The sequence below is a fragment of the Culex pipiens genome, chromosome 3, assembly GCF_016801865.2.
Source record: "Culex pipiens pallens isolate TS chromosome 3, TS_CPP_V2, whole genome shotgun sequence".
Taxonomy (NCBI): Eukaryota; Metazoa; Arthropoda; class Insecta; order Diptera; family Culicidae; genus Culex; species Culex pipiens.
Genome location: NC_068939.1, coordinates 66,512,322 through 66,539,828, shown reverse-complemented (window position 1 = coordinate 66,539,828; position 27,507 = coordinate 66,512,322). Strand labels below are relative to the sequence as shown.

Genomic DNA, 27,507 nt, shown 5'->3' with positions numbered 1-27,507 from the left:
TTAACTTTTAAACATAAAAATTGAAAAATCCCATAGAAGTGGCGTGTATTTTTCTTTCAGTGTATTTTTTTCAGAAAGCCCGTTCAATTTCCTACAAGTTTGTCTTTGACCACTTTTTGATACGATGCAACGCCTTCGAGATACAGCAATATTTAAATTACAGAATATAAAAATATCTAAATAACTTACGCCCTTCTCAAATGTAATTTTCAAGTACAATTGGCTCCATATACACAAAAATGGCTTATATAGGCCTAGGATAACATGTCTACAAAGTTTCATTGAAATCGGAGAGGGTCGGGTACAAAAGTACCAGAAAAATTCCTGATTTGAGCTGGAATTGCTCTATACCCTTTTGCGTCACACAAAGCCTGCCGAGCTATTTTCATCACTTTTGCAGTTTTCCACTAATTTGGATAAGTCAAAAACAATTTATGAACACTGTAATTCATGATCAAAGTGCTGCTGATAGAAATGTGCCGAGAAACGGCATACTCACTTTGCATAGTCCGTCCGGCAGTAGACCTGCCGGTCGCGAAAGTAACAGGACGGCTGGCGCTCCAGCAAGGTCAGACAGACGGAACACCGCAGACAGGAACCGTGCCACGAGCATCCATCAACGTCAAAGAGGTACTTATCGGCGATCGGTTCCCCGCAGGCCACGCACGTCCTCAGCTCAGTCTGGAAAAAGAAATTGGAATTGTGAGAAAGTTAGAACAAAATTAGCCATTTTCAAATGCAAAAAAAAACAAGATTGCTGCAAATTTCCCACGAAAGAAGTCTAGTTCACACCACAAGATCCGCTGTGTGACCCTCATTTCAGAACTTTATTCCGGGTTCCATAATGGTTCCCGGTTTGGGACAAATGGCTTCCCCTTGACATCGAACGCGGGAAATCGCACATTTTCCAACGTGATAAATCGTTCCGACCCGGACTGGTAGAACATAACGACGACACGATCATAACTTTAATCTTCCGCATCATCACGCCGCAGCGGTTGGTGGACTCGTTGGGACGTCCTGGATGTTCGCAGCACCCCTCTATGAATTGAAAGGGCGAATCTGGCCAAAAACAATAAACTGTCACTTATGTAACAAAGGCACCCTCTGGTTTAAAATTGACGGTTAATGTGTGAGGATTTCAAGAAGGGTCTGGTTACACATTTTGGATTGGATGAAAAGAAGATGACTCCTTTTTGTGCAGTAATGTTCTTGAAAATTGCTTTTATTTGATTCAGTTGACTTTTCAAGGCTAGATCTTTTAAGATATTTACTATTTTATTAGTTTTCTGGCAAAATTTTGCAAAAAGTGACACCCTGATATTATGTTAGTCCGAGCCAAGTAGCGCAATGGTAGCGCCTTGTAAGCGGTAGATCGGGAGTTCAATCTTGATAACTTTAGCTGTACACCAAAAACAATGGATTTGGAAGACGGGAAGCGTTGATGCTCCACTTTTTTTAAGGGGATAAGGGAAAAACTCCACGGTATGGTATCCCAAGGCAAGTTTTGTTTATACGCTCTAAGGAAGTGTTGCGACCAATGACATAATGACCGATTCTTAGCACTTGTTTACCAAGTAGTCATTTTTTCAAGTTAAACTTTGGATGGTTCTGATAATTTTCCATGTTTTCCAACAATTTGAACCAAACAAAAAACATATTTCCACACCAAAGTTCCTATTCTAAATATATCTGTGAGCAGATGTTGTAAAATGTATAAACGCTGGAATTTTTTAATTTTCCCAACTTTTTTAAATAATAGCTCAAATTAATGGAAGGACTGCAGATATTTAATCAATCTAAACGGTATTTTATAGTGAAATGACCCTTTTATAAGCCCTCTTATTGACAAAAGCTGATTCTGTAGGTATAAAATTATACAGGACATTTGAAAAGGGGGTATATGGAAGCGTTGTCCCGTCACGAAAAATGACAATAGTTTAATTTGCAATAGTTCGTGAAATCGGTTTTGCATCATATTCTGGATTCTCTTCGTACTCAAAAAACCCTTTAAAATGCTTATTAGAAATCGAAAATTGGTCAAAAGGAACCAGAGTTACGACTGACGCAAGTTTGCGTTGTCCCGTCACGCTAATTTTTTGGTCAAGGCACGAATTCAAAAAAGGTGCTCATTTCTCGTGTCTAGAAGCAAATCGTGTAACAGGCCAGTTTTTGATCGATCTAGACTAAATCGACCCTCCAGAATCCAAATTTGCCTGTTGATTTTCCTGAGTCTCAAAGGGAAGCGAGATATTCAAGATGGCGTCTAATATGGCGGCAGAATGGAAGAAACCACCATAAAAGGATTTTTAAGTTCAATCAACTAGTCAAATTTAACTAATTTGGGGTCGCTGAACTCGAATATGAGCCATATAATACTCCAAAGTACTCAGAGAATGTGCTATCCAAGATGGTGGCCAAGATGGCGAACCTAAAATATTGGATTTTTTTATACAGAAATGTAACAGGCAGTCAACAGGTCAAATTTAATTAATTTGGGGATGCTGAACTCGAATATAACCCTTAGAATATTCTAAAGTCCTTAGAACAGTCTGTGCGGCATAATGCCGAATACGGTGACAAATAAATAAATAAGTACTCAGAGAATGCATTTCAATTTTCTAGCTTCGCCATATTGGCCGCCATCTTGGATTGCACACTCCCTGAGTACTTTGGAGTATAATATGGCTCATATTCGAGTTCAGCGACTCCAAGTTAGTTAAATTTGACCCGTTGATTGCCTGTTACAACCCTGAAAAAAAAATCAAATTTTCTGGCTTCGCCATATTGGCCGCCATCTTGGATTGCACATTACCTTAGTACTTTGTAGTATTATATGGCTCATATTCAAGTTCAGCGATCCCAAATTAGATAAATTTGATCCGTTGATTGCCTGTTACACATCTGAAAAAAAATCAAAATTTTCAGCTTCGCCATATTGGCCGCCATGTTGGATTGCACATTCCCTGAGTACTTTGGAGTATTCTATGGCACATATTCAAGTTCAGCGACCCCAAATTAGTTGAATTTGACCCGTTGATTGCCTACATCTAAAAAAAAAACAAATTTTCTAGCTTCGCCATATTGGCCGCCATCTTGGATTGCACATTTTTAGTATTTTGAAATATTCTAAAGCTCATATTTGAGTTCAGCAACCCTTTGTTAAATTTGACCTGTTCATTGCCGATTACATTTCTTTATAAAATATCGAATATTATAGCACCGCCATATTGGCCGCCATTTTGGATTGCACATTCCCTGAATACTTTGGAGTATTCTAGGAGTCATATTTGAGCTCAGCGACCCCAAATTAGTCAAAGTTGACTAGTCAGTAGAGATTTTCACAATTGCTTCATTTCGTGACGGGACAACGCGAGCAAAACCCTCTTTTGCAAAATGTCTGCGTTGTCCCGTCACGAAACGAAGTACCTGTCAAATCCACAAAATTTGACGAAATAAGGTGATCTAGGAAGCAAAATCTTCGTTTTTCATTTTAGAAACAACTGTAGAAAAGGGTTTTTCCAAAAACTTACTAGGAGAGCAGAGTTCTTCACTTTTGTGTATAAAAATCAAAATGATCCAATTGTACGATGTTGTCCCGTCACGCTACATATGTATCTCACTTGACTCAAACTTTTTGTTTTTAAATGTCTGCTGGAGTGAATCTTATAGGAAATTTAATGTACTTTCCAAATTTGTATAAATATTGGTACCATTTCCCACAGATTTTAAAGTTATCAGCAAAAAACTGAAAACATATGCGTACAAACGTTGTCCCGTCACGAAAGAATCGGTCAATTGTGTTTTTTCTACTTTTTTCATATTAACTGAAAGATTATTGGTCTGAACATCCCTAACTTCCGACACAACTCTTCACCAGCTGCCGGAATGATTTGGCCAAAAATTCACCGGAATTTGCCAGCAGTTATGCTTTATGCTCACTCCCCTCCGATTTAGACAGACAACCCCGTAACCATATCATGGCTTTTTGTGTTGTTTTACAACACCACCACCACACCGGTTCATACAAAAACCGAGGGTTTGCGGATGTGTCATTCAGAACAAATTTATTATTTATTATCTTGATATTAAGTGCCAACCGCGCCCAGCTTCACACTGATTTACCAAAAGAGCTCGAAGGGTCGTCGCGCGTTCAGGGTGCGAACCTCTCTCTCTGTCCTGTCAGGATCTCTCGAGAGAAGATAGATGATGGCTTTTTGCCTTCCTCACTGAGGTAAGGCTATAATCCTGCTCTGAAAATGAACTTTTGATTAAAAGCTCCTAGACCCACCTTCATGCATACATATCGACTCAGAATCGAAAACTGAACAAATGTCTGTGTGTGTGTATGTGTGTGTGTATGTGTGTGTGTATGTGTGTGTGTATGTGTGTGTATGTATGTATGTGACCAAAATTCTCACTGAGTTTTCTCAGCACTGGCTGAACCGATTTTGATCGAACCAGTTGCATTCGACTTGGTTTAGGGTCCCATACATCGCTATTGAATTGTTTGAAGTTTCGATAAGTAGTTCAAAAGTTATGTATAAAAATGCGTTTTCACAAATATCCGGATCTCAATTATATGCATGTAAACGATGTCCGGATCCATCATCCGACCCATCGTTGGTTAGGTAATTGAAAGGCCTTTCCAATGAGTCCAAAACATTGAAGATCTGGCAACCCTGTCTCGAGTTATTACCACATAAGTTATATTTATGTACTTTTTTGAAGCCGGATCTCACTTAAATGTATGTAAACGATGTCCGGATCCATCATCCGACCCATCATTGGTTAGGTAATTGAAAGGCCTTTCCAAAGAGTCCAAAACACTGAAGATCTGGCAACCCTGTCTCGAGTTATTATCCCATAAGTGATATTTATGTACTTTTTTGAAGCCGGATCTCACTTAAATGTATGTAAACGATGTCCGGATCCATCATCCGACCCATCATTGGTTAGGCAATTGAAAGGCCTTTCCAAAGAGTCCAAAACACTGAAGATCTGGCAACCCTGTCTCGAGTTATTACCGCATAAGTTATATTTATGTACTTTTTTGAAGCCGGATCTCACTTAAATGTATGTAAACGATGTCCGGATCCATCATCCGACCCATCGTTGGTTAGGTAATTTAAAGGCCTTTCCAAAGAGTCCAAAACACTGAAGATCTGGCAACCCTGTCTCGAGTTATTACCCCATAAGTGATATTTATGTACTTTTTTGAAGCCGGATCTCACTTAAATGTATGTTAACGATGTCCGGATCCATCATCCGACCCATCATTGGTTAGGTAATTGAAAGGCCTTTCCAAAGAGTCCAAAACACTGAAGATCTGGCAACCCTGTCTCGAGTTATTACCACATAAGTTATATTTATGTACTTTTTTGAAGCCGGATCTCACTTAAATGTATGTAAACGATGTCCGGATCCATCATCCGACCCATCATTGGCTAGGTAATTGAAAGGCCTTTCCAAAGAGTCCAAAACACTGAAGATCTGGCAACCCTGTCTCGAGTTATTACCCCATAAGTGATATTTATGTACTTTTTTGAAGCCGGATCTCACTTAAATGTATGTAAACGATGTCCGGATCCATCATCCGACCCATCATTGGTTAGGTAATTGAAAGGCCTTTCTTAAGAGTCCAAAACACTGAAGATCTGGCAACCCTGTCTCGAGTTATTACCCCATAAGTGATATTTATGTACTTTTTTGAAGCCGGATCTCACTTAAACGTATGTAAACGATGTCCGGATCCATCATCCGACCCATCATTGGTTAGGTAATTTAAAGGCCTTTCCAAAGAGTCCAAAACACTGAAGATCTGGCAACCTTGTCTCGAGTTATTACCCCATAAGTGATATTTATGTACTTTTTTGAAGCCGGATCTCACTTAAATGTATGTAAACGATGTCCGGATCCATCATCCGACCCATCATTGGCTAGGTAATTGAAAGGCCTTTCCAAAGAGTCCAAAACACTGAAGATCTGGCAACCCTGTCTCGAGTTATTACCCCATAAGTGATATTTATGTACTTTTTTGAAGCCGGATCTCACTTAAATGTATGTAAACGATGTCCGGATCCATCATCCGACCCATCATTGGTTAGGTAATTGAAAGGCCTTTCTTAAGAGTCCAAAACACTGAAGATCTGGCAACCCTGTCTCGAGTTATTACCCCATAAGTGATATTTATGTACTTTTTTGAAGCCGGATCTCACTTAAATGTATGTAAACGATGTCCGGATCCATCATCCGTCCATTCGTTGGTTAGGTAATTGAAAGGGTTTTCCAATGAGTCCAAAACATTGATGATCTGGCAACCCTGTCTCGAGTTATTACCACATAAGTGATATTTATGTACTTTTTTGAAGCCGGATCTCACTTAAATGTATGTAAACGATGTCCGGATCCATCATCCGACCCATCATTGGTTAGGTAATTGAAAGGCCTTTCTTAAGAGTCCAAAACACTGAAGATCTGGCAACCCTGTCTCGAGTTATTACCCCATAAGTGATATTTATGTACTTTTTTGAAGCCGGATCTCACTTAAATGTATGTAAACGATGTCCGGATCCATCATCCGACCCATCGTTGGTTAGGTTATTGAAAGGCCTTTCCAACGAGTCCAAAACATTGAAGATCTGGCAACCCTGTCTTGAGATATGGCCACTTAAGTAATATTTATGTACTTTTTGGAAGCCGGATCTCACTTAAATGTATGTAAACTATGTCCGGATCCATCATCCGACCCATCGTTGGTTAGGTTATTGAAAGGCCTTTCCAAAGAGTCCAAAACACTGAAGATCTGGCAACCCTGTCTCGAGTTATTGCCCCATAAGTGATATTTATGTACTTTTTTGAAGCCGGATCTCACTTAAATGTATGTTAACGATGTCCGGATCCATCATCCGACCCATCGTTGGTTAGGCAATTGAAAGGGCTTTCCAAAGAGTCCAAAACATTGAAGATCTGGCAACCCTGTCTCGAGTTATTACCACATAAGTTATATCTGTGTTCCTGTTTTTCTGGATCTAAAAAAATGCTGAAATGTGTGTCCAAACCACTCATATTACCCATTTTTGGTAAAAAGTGAGGAAGGCATCAACCACATAGGTGGATTAAGTTAGTTTTTCTGTTGTCGTTGGTACTGTATGGTGACTGCAAACGCAAAACGGCCGTTTTGTTCCACTCCATTACGGTCTCAAGAGGGAACGCGTGCGTTTGTGTGACGGTTATGGACAAAGTCAAGCGCCGCAGAACAGTCCCTTGACAACCGTCAACTGGAGATAATAATTAGGTGGGAAAACATATGTTTTGTGATTTGAGGAGGGAGTCGAACTACTTGAAAAATAGCATAACCAAAAAATACAATATTTAAAAATATATTTGACAAGTGTAAAAAGAACTAATAATTAAATTTAACCTGAAATATAAAAAATATAGAAATATCCATGTAGTTTTTTTTAGTAAGAATCCAAAATAATTTTTATCATTTCCGTACAGGCAAATATTATTCCAAACTTATGTCGATCACATTGAACTTTTGCTCCAAAAAAAAAAACACCTCAGAAATTCCAGGCAACCCAAACAAGGTCGGCGTAAACAACAATAATACTTTCAACCTTGCCACACTCCAAACTCCGCCAGCAAACAGTTTCGTCGCAAAGCGACAATAATAATAACAATAATAAGTGATTATCGCGTAAAGCTTATACTTACGTTAATCCCGAAAGTCAGGCAGACATTAATCTTAATCCGGTCTCCGGTCTCGGAAGGGGATTATCCTTTTTCGCTTCTGCGCACACCAACCACACACCGCACTGGGGGCCAAGCCAGGGCAAGTGCGACCTGGGTCTCGGGCCAGGAGGATAAAGAGTCCTCTCCTCCGTACTGTGCTTTGCGGACTTATGGGATGTTCGGGAAAGGCCTGGTCCGTTTGGAAATAGAACATGAGGAGTCCAGAAGCAATTTTTTAAAATTAACTGTAAAATTATTCTTATTGTTGAACTTGTTAGTTTGATAAAACAGTTCAATTTATCTTGAAAATATATTAATTAATTAAATTTGATGACATATTTTGGAGCTATCTTCATTAGAAAATGAACATTATTTGAGTTATTTGAAAATCTTACTACAGCCAATAAAAATATTTGCTCCTGTTTTGAAATCATGACTTACTTCAGACACTATATTTTAAATCATAGAATGTAAATAAAGGGGGTCATTCTCTGCCAACTCACACGAAATCAGAAAAAAAATCTCCGACCTTCAAATGTCAAATTTTATTTACTTATTTAAACTTTATGTTAACTTACTAATTTTAAATTGTGTCAAAAAAGGCTGTTATAAATAGATTTTATAAGAACATTAGTTCAAAATCCGCCCAAAAAATCAAGAGGCAAAAACCATTTTTTAAACTTCAAAAAAAATACTGAAAGGAATAAAATGCATTTGTCTGCATTTAATTTAGGAAATAATCAGGATATTAAATTAAGTAATTTAAATAAGCTGTTTGCAGGGACTAAGATTCCATCGAAGTTTATTGAAAAATCAGAAATCGCCATCTGGAGCATCAATTGTATTTTTATCAGCTTTTGTTCGTAAACTTACTAAATTCTATGTAGTAAAAAATCGACTACCACTTTATTTTGAAGGTAGAATTCTACAAAAATTAAAGACTAAGACTCAAACAACATATTATGAAATATTTTTATGGATTTTTTCGAGTCCTAGTGAAATTTGATATTTGATATAATGGTTTCCGTGAAGCTATGCAATATGATGATCAGGGGCGCCGACTCTGGGAGGCACGGTACTCTTTGCTCTCCTAGAAATAAGGCAGGGGGGCTAATATTGAAAATCAAATTTCACAGAGATAATTACAAAAAAAATATTGATACCTCAATTGAAGCATTGTGAATGGAATCTTTTTGTTTTTTTCTGTTTAGTTGTTTTGCTGTTAACTCTGAACATTTTATTTTATTTAAAAAAAAGTTTTTTTTTTGATGCATCCTTATTGCAATTATTTCATGAATTTCTTTCTTTATTGAAGGAAATCTCGCAGAAAGTGGACACCACTATACACACATGGATAGTGATCAGGAATCTTGTTGTTTTCGTACCCTTGCTCTTTTAGCGACACTAAACTAAAACATTTTCTCAAAATGGTGATTTTTGGCTGGCTAACATGATAACTTTCAATATCAACAAAACCTATGTTTTGGTCAATTTTGGAAAGGAAATTTAAAGAGCTATATTTTTTTTTTTTGCTGAAATAAATGTCAATTTTTAAAATAGTGCGCTGGCCTTCGGAAATAGCTAGTTTTAATTCTTTCTCTTGCTCTGGCTTAGGCCAATGAAGGAAAGCGTACTATTTTAATGATTTTAAATGAAAAGATGATCGAAATGCTTCATAAATATTTATTATTTTATTGCTATAAAAAGTAAATATCTTTTTTCCTGAGCTTTCTAAGTCGGTTTCAGCAGTAAAACAAAAAAATGAATTATCCAACTAAGTACTGTCCAATGCTATTATAAAAGTACATTGTGCATCGGTTTGTAAAATGCAATTTTCTTCAATGAGAAATCTTTTTAATTTTTTTCGTTTGTTTTACTAAATTTTGAAAACAAAAATAAACAAATCTAAGAGAAATTCCATTCAAAAACAGTTTAACTAAATATAGATATTTTTTATGTTTCAGAAAATATATTAAAATAATCTAAAAGAAAAATTAAATAGATCTTAGGTTACAAGTAACACAATTAAACGCATTGATAGACCGTTGCTATAAAATTCATTGCTGAAATATCTTTAATTTACTCAATTAAAAATAACCGCCAAGAAAAAAAAAACTCAAACATTTATGTTTCGTCGACTAGAAATTTTGCTGGACTACATACTTTTTTCCATGCATTTTTACAGACTGTGATTTGTAAAAATTTTATTTAAAGTTTTGAAAAGAATTCAAAAATGCTATGTCCAAAGCATGTTCTTTCAATACAATGAAATAGACATTCATAGCAGCTTATTCTCATACCAAAAAAACATTTTAAAAACTGTTCATGTATTGAAGAATGCGAAAAGTAACAGAAATTGACCTTCACAAATTTTCTTTTCCAAGCAAATTAAACAATTTTGGAGATATTTTTATGTTTGGAAGAATTCAATAATTGACACAAATTATTTAAAAATTCTCCTTTCACAGAAAAATACATAACCAGCACATTTTTTTGAAAACCAGGAAAAAATAAAGAAAAAATGAAAAGATTGGCCAAACAAATTGATTTGAGATGAAGGATAAAATAAAATCGTTTAAGATTAGTTTTTTTTCATAAACATGCAAATTAGTTAAATTTGTGATATATCGAATATAAACGTATAACTTCAAAATATAAACTCCACTTCTACCTCTCACATTTTTGGGAATCAATCGTAGCCATGTAATTGAAAACTTGATTTAAAATGTGCACGCAAAGGTTTTTTTAAATATTTTTTATAAAGGTAAACTTGTTGAAAAAGATGGATACAGGAATAATTCCTTAATCTTAATGATTGTTTTCCTTTAAATTACACTGAGTTTGTTCAAGTGCAAAACTACCATCCCAATTCCAACTGGACCAACTTCTGCCAGACATTGTCCAAGGTGTGCGTTCCGAGGCCGCTTGATTCTGTGGCTGCCAATCCAATCCGTGTGGCACATGGTTCAACAAGTGGGATGGTCTTGCGTCTCTCGCGTACAATGAAATTTTCGAAAATGAAAAGCCGAGCTGAGAAAACAAGCCGTAAGAAAAGATAAATACGGGATTTCGATCTTGACACTTTAAGGAGCCGCCGCCGCCAAGACTTTGCGCAGTCGCGTAAGGTTGTTCGCGCGCACTTTTTGGAACATGGTCTCTGGGAAGGGAAGGTCGCGGCGCAAAGAAGATAAGCAGTTCGATGCTGTGCGCGCGCGACTTGACAGATGCTGCGTGGGATGTGCACAGCGCGCGCGAGCGTAAGCTTCGACGGACTCTACGGGTATTTACATCAAATTGAAGTGAGTGAGAATTACTGGCGTGACTGTACACAATAAAAACTTTGTTTTGTTACAATTTATTTTCATTATTAGATGGAAAGCATTTTTCAAACAAAAAAATATAAAAACTTGGATTTTTTCAAATAAACAAAAAAAAATTAATTTTTTTGAGTGTCCGCGGATCAGAGTCACTCTTCAGCTGGATGAATGTCGCAGATTGGGCAGACTGTCTCTCGGTGTGCGTCGAACGTCGTCATCGAACATTGTCAAGTCGATTGGGCAGCAGCAGCATCGCATGTCGCAGCGGTAGCACCACCGGTAAGACCGGAAGCAGCTTCTGGGATTTGCGTTCGATCTTGTCTGGTCTGGTCGTCTGGTGGCGGTTGGCGCGACAGCATTGATCGATTTCGACCCGAATTAGCTGATTGCGGTGGCGATCGATCACTGCTGCGTAGGATTCGGTAGCGTCACGCGTCTGGAGATGTTTTGTGGTGGTCAATTGTTGGTATTTAAATTGTATGGAAAGATGTACAGAGTGTTTGAGAATAACTGAGCATGGAAACAATGTTCAATGAATTTAATACATTTTTAAACAGAGAGTACAGACATTTGACCCATAAAAACAACTAAGTTAACTATCAAAATTTAATAAATAGCTATTTTATTCAGCTGGATTAAGAATTAAACATTTTTTTTACAATTTACGATCCTCACAATTGGATACTAAAGCCCTATGTCCATTTGTATCTACAACTACATTTTAATGCAAAAAAAAAAATTACAAGACAACATTTTTTCGATGGATCAACTATAGTCCCCTTGGAACGAGCTGTCAAGCAGGACCTTTTCTGCCAAGAAGGACCGCGAGGTTAATTTTTCAAAATTGATTTAAAAATCCATTTTAAACTCTTTGTGGTCGTACAAAGGGTAATTGTACTCAGAAAAATAAGCTTTATCGCTGTAAACAACAATATCAGCAATCTAAGCTTCATTTTAGGACCCAATTCAATATATTAACTTTTCATTCGAAGAACATTTGAAACATTTTTTTATATGAATAAGTAGCTATGAGATCCAAACTTTTATTGGATTCATCGGTAGATATGAAAAATAAATATTAAATTAAACCATTTTTATCGAGTGTTTTCCTTAACTTATATCTTTTTGTCATTTTTAATATATTGTTATTGAAGCCAAACTAATTAGTATTCATATTTTAACCATCATCAAAATCCTCTATTAACTAAAGAATCACTCATTTTGGCCTCAGATAGTTTTCATATTCAGATTATTTATCGACTTATATATTTCAAGTTTTTTTTTTAAATAAAATGTTGAGCTATTAGAAAAAAAGTGACACCTTTAACATAAATTGTCTAGTTTAAAAAAGAAATGCTTTTAATACTAATAAACTTGTACATGGGCCATTGCGTTGCACCCCCTCATTTTTTGAGTTAAAAAAACTCATTTTTGAAATGCATTCCTAAGAGAAAACTTAACAAAAAGTCAACTCTTCGGTATGAAAATTTCAAGAATTTTTGACGTAGAATCCAATGGCGTACTCAAAATTTACGTACAGTGTTGCCAGATATAAAAATTTGCAGTTGTTGTTTTAAAATGCATTTTAACCCTTTGGACGAGTACTTACGAGAAAACTGACAATTTTATTCGATTGCTGAGAGTTTTTTTGCATTAATTTCAATCAAAACCTCATTTTAAAGTTGGAAAGTCCTGTTTTGCTTAGCATTTGTTTTACTTATCCGTCAATTTTCTACAATATATTGCATTTGAGCATAGCAGGCCATGAAATTTGATGCATTTATTTAATTTCGTAACGATAATAAGTGAATATCTAAAATTGTATTTATGCCAAACAAAAAAAAACAAAAAACACAAAACAGATATTAAAAATCTGTTTCTTAACAAAAATCAATCGAGTTTTTTGCTTTCAAGCTTTTTAAGAAACACATTAATCTTAAAACTTTTTTTGGCATTAATACAATTAGGGACATATAGGGGAAATTCTCGTATGTTTGGCAGGTTAAGCACTCGCTCCTAACTCCATCCAATTTGCTGATTTTCACTATTTAAACAACTTATTTTGGAAAACTGTTTATAGAAACTTGCTTGCTCACTTCCTATTAAACTATTTATCACCCGATTTCAGTTGAAAACGCGTTTAATGAGCTGTAATTGAACGTCAAAGTGCTGATATGGCAACATTAGAGGCACGCTGGAATTAGATGCGGTTCCCCTACTTATTTTTGTACGAAATTTTAAAAAAACTATATTACAATAAATTTTAAGGCCTACAGTGCTCTAATACATAAAAAATGCTCATCGTTGCAATATTTCATCAAAATTAATTAAATCACAGATTCGACCGAATCTTTTGACGAATTTGACCAATTTGACGAAGAAAAAAAAAAGGTTCGTGGTTGTTTGGAATATTTTGACCACTTGAAACATTTAAAAAATCAAATGCTCCTGAAATTAATGTTTTACCTAATTTTCATTTTATTTTTTAAGATAATAGGAGGTCAACTTAATTTTAATTAATTTTTGTCAATCAATTCATAAAAATACGAAATATAAATTCCATAAAAGGCGGGTAAAGTAATTATAAAACAACTAACTAAGCATTGAGCCGTTGTACTTTCTTTTTGACTCCAAATTTAAATGACTGTTTGACAATATAACTCTAACAACTTAACCTGTCTAGGAAAATTTCCGATCATAAAAGGATGATCTTAAAATCTAGATTTCAAATAAATATTAACAAAAAGCTATCTCAACTTGTCACGCCCATACCTTTAGCCAAACATTTTCAAATCTGAGGGCGGTTACTAAACATACACATATGTTTGGCTATCGTTTAGTAGGTAATCATTATTCAAACAAAACGTTGACCAGTCCCAGGCAAAGGCCTCAAAATTGCTTGAAATCGTCCGAAATTCCCCAAAAATCCGGGCCCGAGGCAGGTACCCAAATAAAAATCCACTTTGTAACCACTAAGCACTTATCGAAATCTCGTTGGGAAAATAAAGTTATAAATAACAGCAGGTACACTACACACACAACAAAAAAACACATAAACTCTACAAAGCAACTTTGAAGACAAAGGCAGCGGTGATCCCCGGGGAACCCGGCCCTGTGAGGGGCGGAGCAGTATCGAATTTTTATTTAAAACATCCGTAAAAACATCGTCACCCACTGAAGGATTTCCAGCAGCGCGTCGTCGCCGCCGAGGGCCCTACTTCTGACCAGCTGGCCAGCGGCGGACCCCGGGTTAGGACCACTGAGCAGGTCGATCGATCGACGAAAGGCAAACAAAACATTTCCAAAAAAAAAGAGTGGAAGAGAGCGTGAACCGAGAAAGATCGGTGTACGAAAATAAATCCTTTCCCGAAAGGAAAAGTTCTCTGCAGGTCATCGAATTCTGGATTTTTATAGCATTTTTTCAGATGCAGAATATTCTGTCAATCTGGGAACACTGCAAAGTGCTAACTTTTTTAGCAAACCGACCTAGAAATTTTGAGACTTTTTACAGAGAGTTTAATTTTTCCCAGAGAATGCCTCAAAGGGTGAGGAGGATCATGGTCGGTTGAGGTGGCAGCGGTTCGCCAGGGATGCCGATACAAAGCGCAATAAAAAACGACCTGAATTTATTTCTGAACTGGGCCCCATGGTCCGAACGGAGAACCAGCGGCAGGGAAGGAAGGTCGGCTTGGTCCAACCGAAACAGCTATTCCGAGTGGAGGAATTCGAAAATAACATGTGAACAGGTTCAAAATTTATGACTAAAATATTCTAAATCGTTTTGTCTTTGCATGGGATTTATGAAAAATGTGAAACTTTGATCCCGCCACCATAAGGAGGGAAGACGGTATCGTTTTCTCGTTCGTTTTTTAAGGGGTTGTGAACTACACAGGTGAGGGATGGTGGAGGGAAACAAATCGAGGTCTTCAATAAATCATACGTTTTTTTCGGGTTCCGCTGGGAATTAGTTCATTGGCCGGCCTAGAGAAGCATTCAAGAGGCGGACAAAAAAATCGGTCAATTTTGTTTGGTCCACCGAGTTGGCGCAGATCTCTCGGTTTGAAGAGGTGTCAAATCGATTTCTGAAAATCGTTATAATCCTGTCCTGTGTTCTTAAGTATTTACCTCTCAATATCGTTCTATACAAGCTTAGTCAGGAAAGCAAACATTCTTTTTTATTAGCATAACCCAGACCAAGCGGTCCTATTTGTGCTGAAGCGAGTCTCCGGGCTTAGCCGATCGTAAAGCTGACATTGATGAAAAATCAATCTCCAAAGGCCGACCGGATTATCCTCTCATCCTACTCCACGATGCTGAGGAAGGTACCAATGGTCAACTCGAATTGAATGTACTCAAAACAGAGCAGCTTGAGTGTTTGAAGCTTACAACACGATCGACCACGTGTTTGTGTGGTGTGGAGTGAAAAATAGAAGAACAAAAACAAACATCTGACATGTTTTGAGAATCAATAGGACAATTTAGCAACCGATGAATAAAAAAAAGATCAGTAACGAAATTTAAAATTTAGAGCACAAAATTTGAAGAAATCAGAGATCAAAACAATAAACCTCAAAATCTATTCCAAAAACTTAAAAAAAAAAATTACAAAACATTTAAAACAAGAGCAACTCTCCGCGAATTCCTGAAATGGATTTATTTGTATTTTTTTTATTTGGCTCAAACTTTATTGTGTCATTGGTTCAGCCATACAAGTCTCCTGATCTCCTGATCGAGTTGGCAAAGATATTGTTGAAGACTATTCTGAAGAAAAGATACATGGAATTTTGTTTACGTTTTTTTTTTAAATAAAAATTAACATTTTTTACAAAAAAATCTTATTCTTAAAATCCGTATTTTTTATTTTTTTTTATTGTTTTAATTTGATTTAGTTGACAAAAACCCGCAACTTTTTAGCCATAAAAGTATGATCTTTAAAAAAATGTGTTTATTTGGAAAAATATAAATTTAGCTCAATACATTATTTAAATCAAAATTTTTAATGTAAAATCGAATTTGCACTCGAAAAGTACTCAGCAGAAATTTGCACTAATTTCGAGATATGGCCACTTAAAGTTTGATTTTGCATTTTTTCTAAATAGCTCTCATGACCATTCCTAAGCATATCTTTCTCAAAAATTTCAGAAAATTCCTTAAGGGGTTACATACATGTAGAAAATCTCAAACATCGAATATTTATTAAATCCTTTACAACGATGAATTCCAATCTTGAAATTGTGATTTTGAAAATTTGATTTAAAAAAAATACAAAAATCAAAAACTGACCAATTTTTATATGAAAAACACAAAAATATTTTTACCTTTTTTTAAAATAACCTTTTTTTAAATCGGCTTTCGACATGCACCTGGGACCAGTTTAATGAGTCTTCACCAAAATTTTGAACCGATTTGGTCAAAGCAGTGTTGAGATATCGTGGCACCCGTTTTTTGAAACTGCTAACTTCAAATAGCTATATCTCGGCAAATATATAACCAAATGTGTTCAAATTTATTTTATTGATAGATGAAAATGTATATTTTAATGCCCAGAAATCAGATTTAAAAAAAGTTTAAGCGTGTGCTCAAACCAACCTCTAAAATTTTTGCCGATTTACATGTATGTAACCCCTTAAATATCGACTGAAAAATTTGTGAAATTTTCTGATTATTTCGAACAAAATATTTTGAAAATTTCGGAATCAAGACTAACATTTCAAAAGGACCAAGTATTTTAAGATTTGGTTCTTACATTTTTCTTTTTAAGTATTATTAAATTTATTTACCAATTATTAAATTAATTTACCAAATACCAAAATATTTCAGCAATCTGTTTGTTATTTTTAACTTTTTTCTTTAAAAGTCAAACTTTTTAAATAACAATAATAAAAAAAAATCATTCCAATCCTTTATAAGATAAAATGAAATACTGTTTGATATAAATCTTTCCAATGCTTGATAATACAAAAAAGTTGGATGAAAAATGTGTTATGGCGAAATTTTAGGCTGATGATGCGGGGTTGGGTTGTATAGAATTTAATTAACTGTTGGTCAAGGGAACTTTATTATGATGTTCAATTTAAAATTTAAAATTTACAGCCTGATTATCGAATTTTTAAAACAAAAAGTATCACAAAAATATTAATGAACTAAACAAAAAAGAATTTTTAGGTTTTACGTCTTTAACCGATCTGTAATGCCAAAATTATTTTTTTAAAGCTTCGAAAGTTTTTATTTGATTAAACTTATATAAATAAGCATTATTATATGTATTCTGAATAGTTTATAATTGATTCTAATTTCTATAATTACAAAAATCAACTGACACGAATTGTAATCCGGACAATTAGTAGCTTATTATTTTTGTTATAGCTGGCAAAAAAATCTCGTAATAGGATGAAAATCTAAATTATCATCAAGATGTACTATAAACAGTCAGTTTTCAGAGAATTAATTCAAAAATGTATTTTCAAACAATTTTTTATCAGAATTTTAAAGTTTAAATGATTTGTTGAGTTTCAAATCCCAGACACTGAGAAAGGCTCTTTCGAAATCCGGAAACTCGTTTTTGCATAAAAATCGCACAAATTGGGACAATAATTTTATTGAATGACATTCTTAAGGTCTCAAACAAGCTGTTAATAGCAAAACAATCGATATTTGCCAGTATTTAAGGAATTCAGAACCTTAAATTTCTGCTTTGCTCTCCCGTGCTTTGGAGGCCTTTGAAAAGTTTTAATGAAATGTTACACAATTTAAGCTCATTCATTTTATTTAATTTTCAAATTTTTTGGCATTGGCTGCTGCCTCCAAAAAAATTAATGTAAAAAATCATCAAATAACACAGTTTTGACCAATGTTACGACCAAATTATGTTCAAATAATTGATAAAATAAGCATGAGCTTTGCCCATGTTCGCATTAATGTCCCATATGCAAAAACACTGCCCCTGATCGCATAAATGTCTCATATACATTTTTATCACTTTTAAGTTAATTATGCAATTTGTTCCAAAATCGTGTGATCTTTCAGAAATGCCTACAACATCCAGCACTTTGTTCTAGAAATCAAGAGGAAATCCAGTTTTTTCGCGAAAACTTAACACGTAGCCTCATGTGTGGGACAAACTTCAAATGCGTTTTTCTCAGCTTACTGTTTTTGCATATGGGACATTTATGCAAACATGGGCAGAACAGCAAGCTGAGAAAAACGAATTTGAAGTTTGTCCCACACATAAGGCTACGTGTTAAGTTTTCGCGAAAAAACTGGATTTCCTCTTGATTTCTAGAACAAAATGCTGGATGTTGTAGGCTTTTCTGAAAGGGCACACGATTTTGAACCAAACTGCATCAATAACTCAAAATCGATGAAAATGCATGTGGGACATTTATGCGATCAGGGGCAGAGCATGTGTATAAAAAAATATGTTTTATTTAAATGCGTTTTCAACATTTGAAGTACGTTATTAAATATTAATTACAACAGCATATTTTTTGAAACTGAAAATAAAAAAACTTTTGAAAGTGAAAAATGAGGAATTAAACAAAACATTATTTCAATAAATTGAAGAAATAGAATATATATGACTTACATACGCTTGTTATGTTTTGCCTAAGAACATCCTCAGAATTAAATACCGTCCTCCAACCGTAGAGAAAAAAAACCCCAAACCCTATGCAAGCTTTTGTTACATGTGTCACATTGGCTTCTTAAAATATGCCAAAAATTCTGAATGAATGTGAGCTCCTCAAGAGGACGGAGACGCCTGGACAACAAAACACGCACCTATGTCGAATTCTCCTCCGGGGCCTTTGTGAAACTCTTTTGACAGCTCAGCAGCGCGGTACTCCACACAGACAGCTGCTCGACTAAACAGAAAGACAGAAGGAAGCCGCTACCGGTCAAACACACTGACGGATAAGCCGACATTCGAAAGCTTTTTTGGAACAACTGTTTGTTCTATTCATTTATCAGTGTTATTCTCGTTCAATTTCCCTGGACAGCCCCTAGAATTTTAAACATATCTCCTTCTGTCACTTTCAAAGGCATTATTGAGTCCCTTTGGTGCGTTCTCTCTGTCTCTAGCTCTATCTTTCATCATAACCATTTGAGTATGATGTCAAACTGTTTTAACGCAGAACGGAGAAAACATCGTGTAATCCGATTAAAATGTTATTATTGGAATTATTCCGGTTTTGCTTCCTTCCCCGCGCTGGTTCACAACTATGCTGAACCACATTGTGACGCATGTAAATTGAAAAATTATGCCGAATCTCGATCACGGTTCACGCTTAAAACTTCCTAAAACACCCATAAAATCTATTACACCATCAAAACGGCGTCATTTTTTGCGAATCGGCCACAATTTCCCCACGGCGGCCAAATCACCCAGTTCACACGGTTCCATCCGCAGCCCCAATGAGTGACCCAGAGATAAGAAATCGAGAAACGGAAACAGAATTAAAAACAAATGAAAATACGTTTTTCAGCTTCTCACCGGGATCTCGCACATTGAATGGCTCCAGTCGTGTGGACCAGTTTGGGACCCCGCTGCTGCCGTGATCGTCGTCATCGTCTTCGCATATCGATTTGAATATTATTTAAAAATATATATGAACGCGATTATCATTCCGATGGGCCGCAAAGACGCAATGGTGCTGGCAGAATAGTCACAGCGCGAGTTCTGGGGATGTCTAAAAAAATCTGAAATTTTATCAAACTTTCGAAATCTAAGAAATTTTATCAATATAAAAGAAACCACTAAACTTGTTGTTCTTATCCCATTAAAAAACCAAGTCTATTGTAAAAAAACATCTCAATAAAAATAAATATTATGGTAAACTGAAAATAGATTGAAATCTGAAAGAAATAACTTTTCATTGAATTCCTATAATTTTTTGGCAAAAATGATAAAATTTGCATCAAAAAAACCCCGACCAAAGAAGAGTGATAACCTGAACTTTAAGCTAGTTTATAAGATTTCTTCATTTGGAAACAAATAAGTTATTTGACTGTTTTATTTTGACATATATAAGGCAAATCATTGAACTTTAATGTAACAAATTCATTTACAGTCCAAAATCGATTATCCGAAGTTTCGATTATCCGAAGGTTTGTATAGAACTTCGAATAATCGAATCTTGTATAATTTTTTTCGTATTTATTTATTTTCTTGCTTTTAACACTAAATTCGAGTTCTGCGACCTCATTTTAGTCAAATTTGAATGGTTGATTGCCTATTAAATTTACAAATGCTTTTTTTAATACTTCATCACCGCCAATTAAAATTTAATAATTCTAAATCATTTTAATGTAGTTTATGGGTTATACTTGAGTTATATTCAGAGATTTGGAGAACCTTTCAACTGAGATCATAAGCCTTTGCAAGGAGGGTACATATTTCTATGTTTAGATTTTGCTAGCTGAGTGCTCTTTTGGGGAAAATAATGTTTGAGAAAAAACCCTAGATCTATGATGTCATGATATATATTTAACCTCATCATGCAATTTTTCACCAGTTTATGCAATATCTCGCAATGTAGTGAAAAAGCTAAGTGCTGTTTCAACAAACCGATGCCTCTGTGCTCTCTTGTACTAAGCTTTCTGGTTTTCCTATCTAGTGAGCATAAGAGCGCACAGAGGCATCGAAACGTTGCTGAATTTATCTGGTTCTGAGAACAAATCCAGTAAATTCAACAACTGAAGTACGTCTCAAAAATAATCTATAAAAAATATTTAAAGAATTTAAATGGTTCAAAACCATCACTTTCAACAATGCACTAAGTATGTATATTTGATTATGCCAGAAAAAAATAATCTAATATTGACGTCTCCGAAAAATTACAGCATCTAACATTTTATCTGTCATTAGTAAGATTGAGATCCGAAAAACTTACAACTGTGTGTGTGTGCGTGTGTGTGTGCAACCAACCAAACGGGACCACGCGGTCACTTCTTACAAATTGAGTGTTCGGTGACCCATTTCTACGCTGGCTAGCCGAGCGCGAGGTACTTCAGCTTTATCGACAAGCCCCGCCCTGAAGAACGTTTGCACCAATCGGGTTCAAACGTTATTTAGAACTTCCGAACCCTTATCAAATGGACAAGGACCCAGCGCGTATATAGTTGATAGTAACAGTATTCCTAATTCCAGTCATAGCTCACCAAGCCGTGATGGCCTAGTGGTAAGCATTTTTGCTTACCAATCCAAAGGACGGGGGATCGAACCCCGACTCGAGCGACTTTGATTTTTTCGTTCATGTGCAGAGTTTCAAGATTTATAATTCCTATACTTTCTCGTTGGGAGCAGACGGGAATCGAACCCAGGACCATTCGCTTACAAAGCGAACACCATAACCAGTCAGCCACGGCCGCTCCTTTGAGATCCGAAAAACGTACAACTCGTTCATTATTCATTACACCGATATCACAGATGCGCTCTTATTCGATTTTATTTCTCAGTGAGTGCTCAGTAACCCTTTCGTTTTTGTTTACTTTTGCCAGTATTTCTTCCATCGATTGATTAAGATTTCATTGCAACAAAAAAACGTAAACAAAATTTAAAAAAAAAATCGAGACTGATTCCGTTTATATACATTTAGGTTGATTTTGAACAACAAAAATTAAATTCAAAATGATTTAGATGTTTTGCATATCAAAATACAGAACAAGCATAAAAACCACAAAAAAACATTTAATATTAAAAAAGATAACTGAAAAGTAAAAATATGACAAAATATATTAAATTATTAAAAAGTTAAAAAATGCAAAAATATAAAACCATTTCAAAACCTTTAACAAGTCATTTGTAGTGCGTCCATTCCGGGATTTCCCGGGATTTTTTTTTCCAAAGCCGAGAATTCCAGATGTCCCGGGAATTCTCGAAATTGAAAAATGTAATCAAATTTTGGTTTGAAAATTCAGATTTAGTTGTAGAAAAAGTAGAATTAAAATTTGTGTTTAGCATATATTCTGCATTCATTTCGCTTATAAGGGAAACTCTTTCGTCTATTTAATTTTGATTATTTTTTAAAATACTGGGTATTATAATCCTATTTTCATTTACTATCCCCTATGGTCTGATTATTTTCGTATTTTTTATGAAGAAAATTGTAGAGTTTTTAAAAAAAAAATTAAACAGCCAAAAAGCAAAAAAAAAATTTTGTTGATTTGAGAATTATTGTTTGTAAGTTTTGCAAGGAAGACAAGGAAAAATAAAATAGAAATCGGAAATTGCAAATAAATCTGATTTATTACATAAGAAACTATATCTTTATGGACAGATAATGAAGAGCTGGATCTGGACTGGATCAATGAATTGAAACAAAAAACAAGATTTTATGTTCTAAAAAGAATACCGGTTAAACCGAAAATTTTACCATTTACCATTTTTACGCTTAGCAAACAGATCTGCGCATTAGAGGGTTAAAATGTCATCGTTTTACCAACAATGTTCTCCTTTCAAAATTGACAGATTAGTTTACGACGTGAGATGTTTTGCTTGCAAATGTATTATTGAAATCAAAAATTCCTCCAAATAATCATAAAATTGATTTTATGATTTTCGATTTACAGATTTTTTTTTAGGATCATTCAATTGTTTTTTTGTCTCAAAAATAAAAAATAAATTTCTCTTTTCGGACTTTGCTTAAAATGTCTTGATTATACTTTTATGGTAATTCTAAACATTTTATTTTTAATCAATTTAGCAAATAAAAATTATTATTTTTTAATGTTGTTTTATCGGAATCCCAATTCACAGTGATACCTTGCCCGGCATGGTCCACCAGTGCAGCAGCGCCCCTATGGTGCGAACTTACTCACAGGTTCTCAAACTTTTCTTTTTCTTTAAATCAAACAACATACACACAGGTTGAAAGAAGGACAAAAAACTAGTCACGGTGATATTTCTGTTCCACCAAACCCAACAACCCAAATCCAAGCGTCGTCGGTCGCAGCCTTTGGTCTTCCCGAGCGGGCGCGCGAGGATGTCGTTGGCGATGATCATCATCGTTCAGAAAAGATCGTTCACACAGCCCGTTTAATGGGACTTTGGGCAAGAGGTTTGGACCGGCTTCGAAGCCCCCGATCGTCGGAACGGAACGGCACAGAGCTTGAGCTTTCGATATTATCTAAATTTATCGGTAATCGTCACAATAACTTGCCACGATGGTTAATAACTGTCACGGGACAAGGTGTAGAAAGCCGGCCGGTAAATAAACGCGGTCGGGGGTCCCCGTCGGGATTTACCGGGACCCAGGGCCGCAGTCCGCTGAGCGAGAGCAACGAATTGGTGTTATTAAAACATAAATGCTGACTGCTTTGTCTCAATGGAAGTGTGTGGATCAATCTCGCGGTTGAGCTGGAACAGTGAACTCTTGGAGTGATTCTGAGAAGTTTCACGTGTTTTTTTTTTGGGGTAATCTCTTGATAGATCTGGTCTGGTGGCTCATGTCGCACGACTAATGTGAGATAGATATGTCAATCATATCTTAGCTGAGTTGAGGTTTTAAAAACAACGTGTTATCCGTCGAAGGTTTAATCCACTTCTGTCGTACTTGGAAGATGTTCATTCTAGATAAGTGGTCGTCAACCTTTTCTCAGCCCAACCTTTTTACACTTTCCTTTTTTCACAAGTAAACTCCCCCAAAACTTTCGATTTCTTCAAAATTACACTTAATAACTCACTTTCCAACTAACCAAACTTCCCAAACTGGAGCAGTTCGTTTTCATGTAATCGCTAGGATTTCTTTGTACGGCTCCGGTCCCCGGATTTGAAAGCGATCAAAATCCGTAAATGGACCCACAATCTGACCGGGACCGGCTGTGCCGACCGTGCCACAAAACACAAAGCAGCAGTTACAGGTATTACGATCACAAATCGGTCGACGTTAAGAAAAAAAAAAGTGAGAATGAAACAACTCAAAGTGTTTGAAAAATGATTGATGAGCGATTTACCAAATTGCTTACTTACGTCGAGCGTGAGCGCGCGCGCACATTTTGGGTAATCTACAGTTCAAAACGACGACCGTGACGACTTACGGGTTGGCTGGCGGACTGTAAGGAGAGGAGAGTTCACCGAGCACGTAACGCCCAATCTGGATGGCTACCGGCGGCCACGAAAGCGAAATAACCGGTGGCGGTTTCCTTTATACAAAGGTTTTGAAGAAAAATGATTTTCACTATCCGGAATGAGCGATAGTTTTTTTGGCGCTAGTGTGGTAATGTGTTTTTTTTTTTTCTTTCGGGGTGACTCAATGATCGATAGTAATCGATCAATGAAAGTTTGGCGAGCGATCCACCTTGCAGAGCATGAGGTTGGAATGCAAGCCGGGGCGGCGTGTGCCAAGAAGACATAACAATATTCAACCCAAACATGACACACTTCTGGACAACCGGCTCTGATCTATTTGGGTGAAACGTGACTGAATTCATCCACGCTACTGTTCCTGCAAATGTGTGTAACGTTATCACAACAACTCCAACGTCTCGTTTCGTAGTTCGTTAAACAATGTTGAACTATTTGAAATGTTCGAAAACAACCGTTTGGAGATCTTCCGTGTAATACACACAAAGAATATTTGAGAAGACGCTCTATATAAACCGTACAAGTATCAGGTTTCAGGCACAGTCTGCCTTGAAACTACAATGGAGCTCCAGGTGACATTGATCGTCTGCCTGAGTGCACTGATGAATGAAGTATCATCCGAAACTCAAGCTATTCGTAAGTATCCCATGTATATTACCATAAACTACAACACATCTTCTAACCTCAAACATTCACAGTCAGCTGCGGTCCAAACGAATACATCGTGCCCTTCCTTCCGATGTGTGAATCCACCTGCTACCGAACATGTGCCCCGATCCAGAGCCAGATCGCCCGACCAACGTGCATCTGTAATCCCACGTTTGTGCGCTACAACGGACAGTGCATTCCGGCGACGGCTTGCCCTCAGGTTCAGCCACCCGTGGGTGGACCCTCGGGTGGATCCTCCAACGGAGTGGGACCATATCAACAGATTGCAGCCTTGTGGGATGATCCTCAGAGTGCCGGCCAACCTGGGAATAGTATGGGATCTTCAGGAGGGATTGTTAGTCAAACCGGAAGCGGTAGCCAGGGATCTGGAATGGGACCGACAGGAGCGATGGTTGGCCAACCCGGAACTGGCATGGGATCGACAGGAGCGATGGTTGGCCAACCCGGATCTGGCATGGGATCTTCAGGAGGAATTGTTAGTCAACCCGGATTCGGTAGTCAGGGATCAGGAATGGGATCGGCCGGATCAATGACTGGCCAACCCGGAACTGGTATGGGATCGGTAGGAGCAATGACTGGCCAACCTGATCCTTGCAGCGAGGGTGGAATGGTTTCTGGAGGAGCGATGACTGGCCAACCCGCAACTGGCAACCAGGGATCTGGAATGGGATCAGCCGGAATGATGACTGGCCAACCCGGAACTGGCATGGGATCGGGAGGAGCGATGATTGGGCAATCTGGAACTGGAGTCCAGGGATCAGGAATGGGATCGGCCGGAACGATGACTGGCCAACCCGGAACTGGCATGGGATCGGGAGGAGCAATGACTGGCCAACCTGATCCTTGCAGCCAGGGTGAAATGGTTTCTGGAGGAGCGATGACTGGTCAACCCGCAACTGGCAACCAGGGATCTGGAATGGGATCAACCGGAATGATGACTGGCCAACCCGGAACTGGCATGGGATCGGGAGGAGCGATGATTGGCCAACCTGGAACTGGAATCCAGGGATCTGGAATGGGCTCTGGAGGAGCGGAATCTCCTAGTGCACCTTCAAAATTACCACTTCTTTGCTTTCCACTTAATGGCGATTCTATATTAGCAAGTATTCCCCAGCCTGGCAGCTCAACGGGTAGTGGTCCATCTGGAAGTAACGTCGGTCAGCCTGGTATGGGAACTTCTGGAAATAACGGCAGTCAACCTGGCAATGGATCATCTGGAAATAACGTTGGTCAGCCTGGATCTGGATCACCGGGAAATAACGTTGGTCAGCCTGGATCAGAACCATCGGGAAATAACGCTAGTCAATCGGGAACAGAATCCTCTGGAAGTAACGCTGGTCAGCCCGGAGCTGGAAACAGCGGTCAACCTGGTACTGGACCTTCTGAAAATAACGTCAGTCAACCTGGAACCGGATATAATGTATATGACTACGGTCAACCTGGCACAGGATCTTCGGGAAATAACGTCGATCAAACTGGAACTGTATCAACAGGAAACAACGTCGGACAGCCTGGTACCGGATCGTCTGGTAGTAACGCTGGTCAGCCCGGATCAGGATCATCCGGCAGCAACGTTGATCAGCCTGGTTCTGGATCTTCTGGAAGCAATACCGGCGCAGGATCTTCAACAGGAACCACACCCTGCCCTCCAAATGTCCCCGTAACACCCGGTGGTAGCTCTACCGGGTCCGGAAGCACCGGTGGCGGATCGTCGGACGGTAGTTCAACCGGATCTTCAATGGGAGTCACTCCGTGCCCTCCAAATGTGCCCGTAACTTCCGGTGAAAGCTCAGCCGGATCTTCAATGGGAGTCACACCTCCAAATGTGCCCGTAACATCCGGTGGTAGTTCTACCGGGTCCGGAAACATGGGTAGCGGATCGTCAGACGGTAGTTCAACCGGATCTTCAATGGGAGTCACACCGTGCCCTTCAAACGTACCCGTAACATCCGGTGGTAGCTCTACCGGGTCCGGAAACATGAGTAGCGGATCGACAGACCCCTCTGGAGGAGGTCAGTCAACTGGAGGAAGCTCATCGCCGGGAGATCAACAAGTAGGTGGTAACCAGAGCATGGGCTGTGGACCAAATGAACTCTGCCAGGCGATTTGCAAACATCTGGTATCTGGCTGTAAGTCATGTGTGGCATAGAGACTGAAATTGAGAGGATCTGTGTTGACCTCTGTTTGCTTTAATAAATTATTTTATACGCGAAATGCTCTCACTTTTGTCTGATTTGTCGACCAAATTCAAGGGAGCAAAAACATTTGAGCTTAAGTGACCCATTAGCAAGCAAATTCCCGGTAGCCATTAATGAATGACTTTTATTAATTAACCCCCACGATCGGGTCGAAGCGATCGTAGAACACCCAGTCAAACAAGCAGTTCTTTCGTGTTTGCTGTGTTAACTTAATTGTCACACATTATAATCACCTGGACGGCGTCCATTGGACCATCGGTTGTCCGTAAAATTCTTATCAGCATCACGGATTTTGTGTACCATTTAAAACAAGCTTCTCCGTTCTCCCTTCTAAAAGTGTCTGCGTTTTTCTATGGCTTCCCTAGTCTGCCCAAACTTGGTCGTCAACTATTTTTTTATTAAGACAACCAGATTTAATAGGCTTGAAAGTGGAGTGACTATCGAAGGTGTTTAAATTCGGTCCAGACCCATTACTTTGTCGAACAGATCCCTCCCCGCTCCCCGC

General features: G+C 37.5%; 1 protein-coding gene across 1 annotated transcript in view; it reads right to left on the bottom strand.

Moving 5' to 3' along the window:
- Positions 1-27,507, bottom strand: part of LOC120423513 (LIM/homeobox protein Awh-like) — a 121,396-nt gene that overhangs the window by 65,602 nt on the left and 28,287 nt on the right. Inside the window, exon 2 of the mRNA XM_039587356.2 lies at positions 500-681. Coding sequence (XP_039443290.1) covers positions 500-681 — 182 coding nt within the window. The remainder of the gene's footprint in view (positions 1-499; positions 682-27,507) is intronic.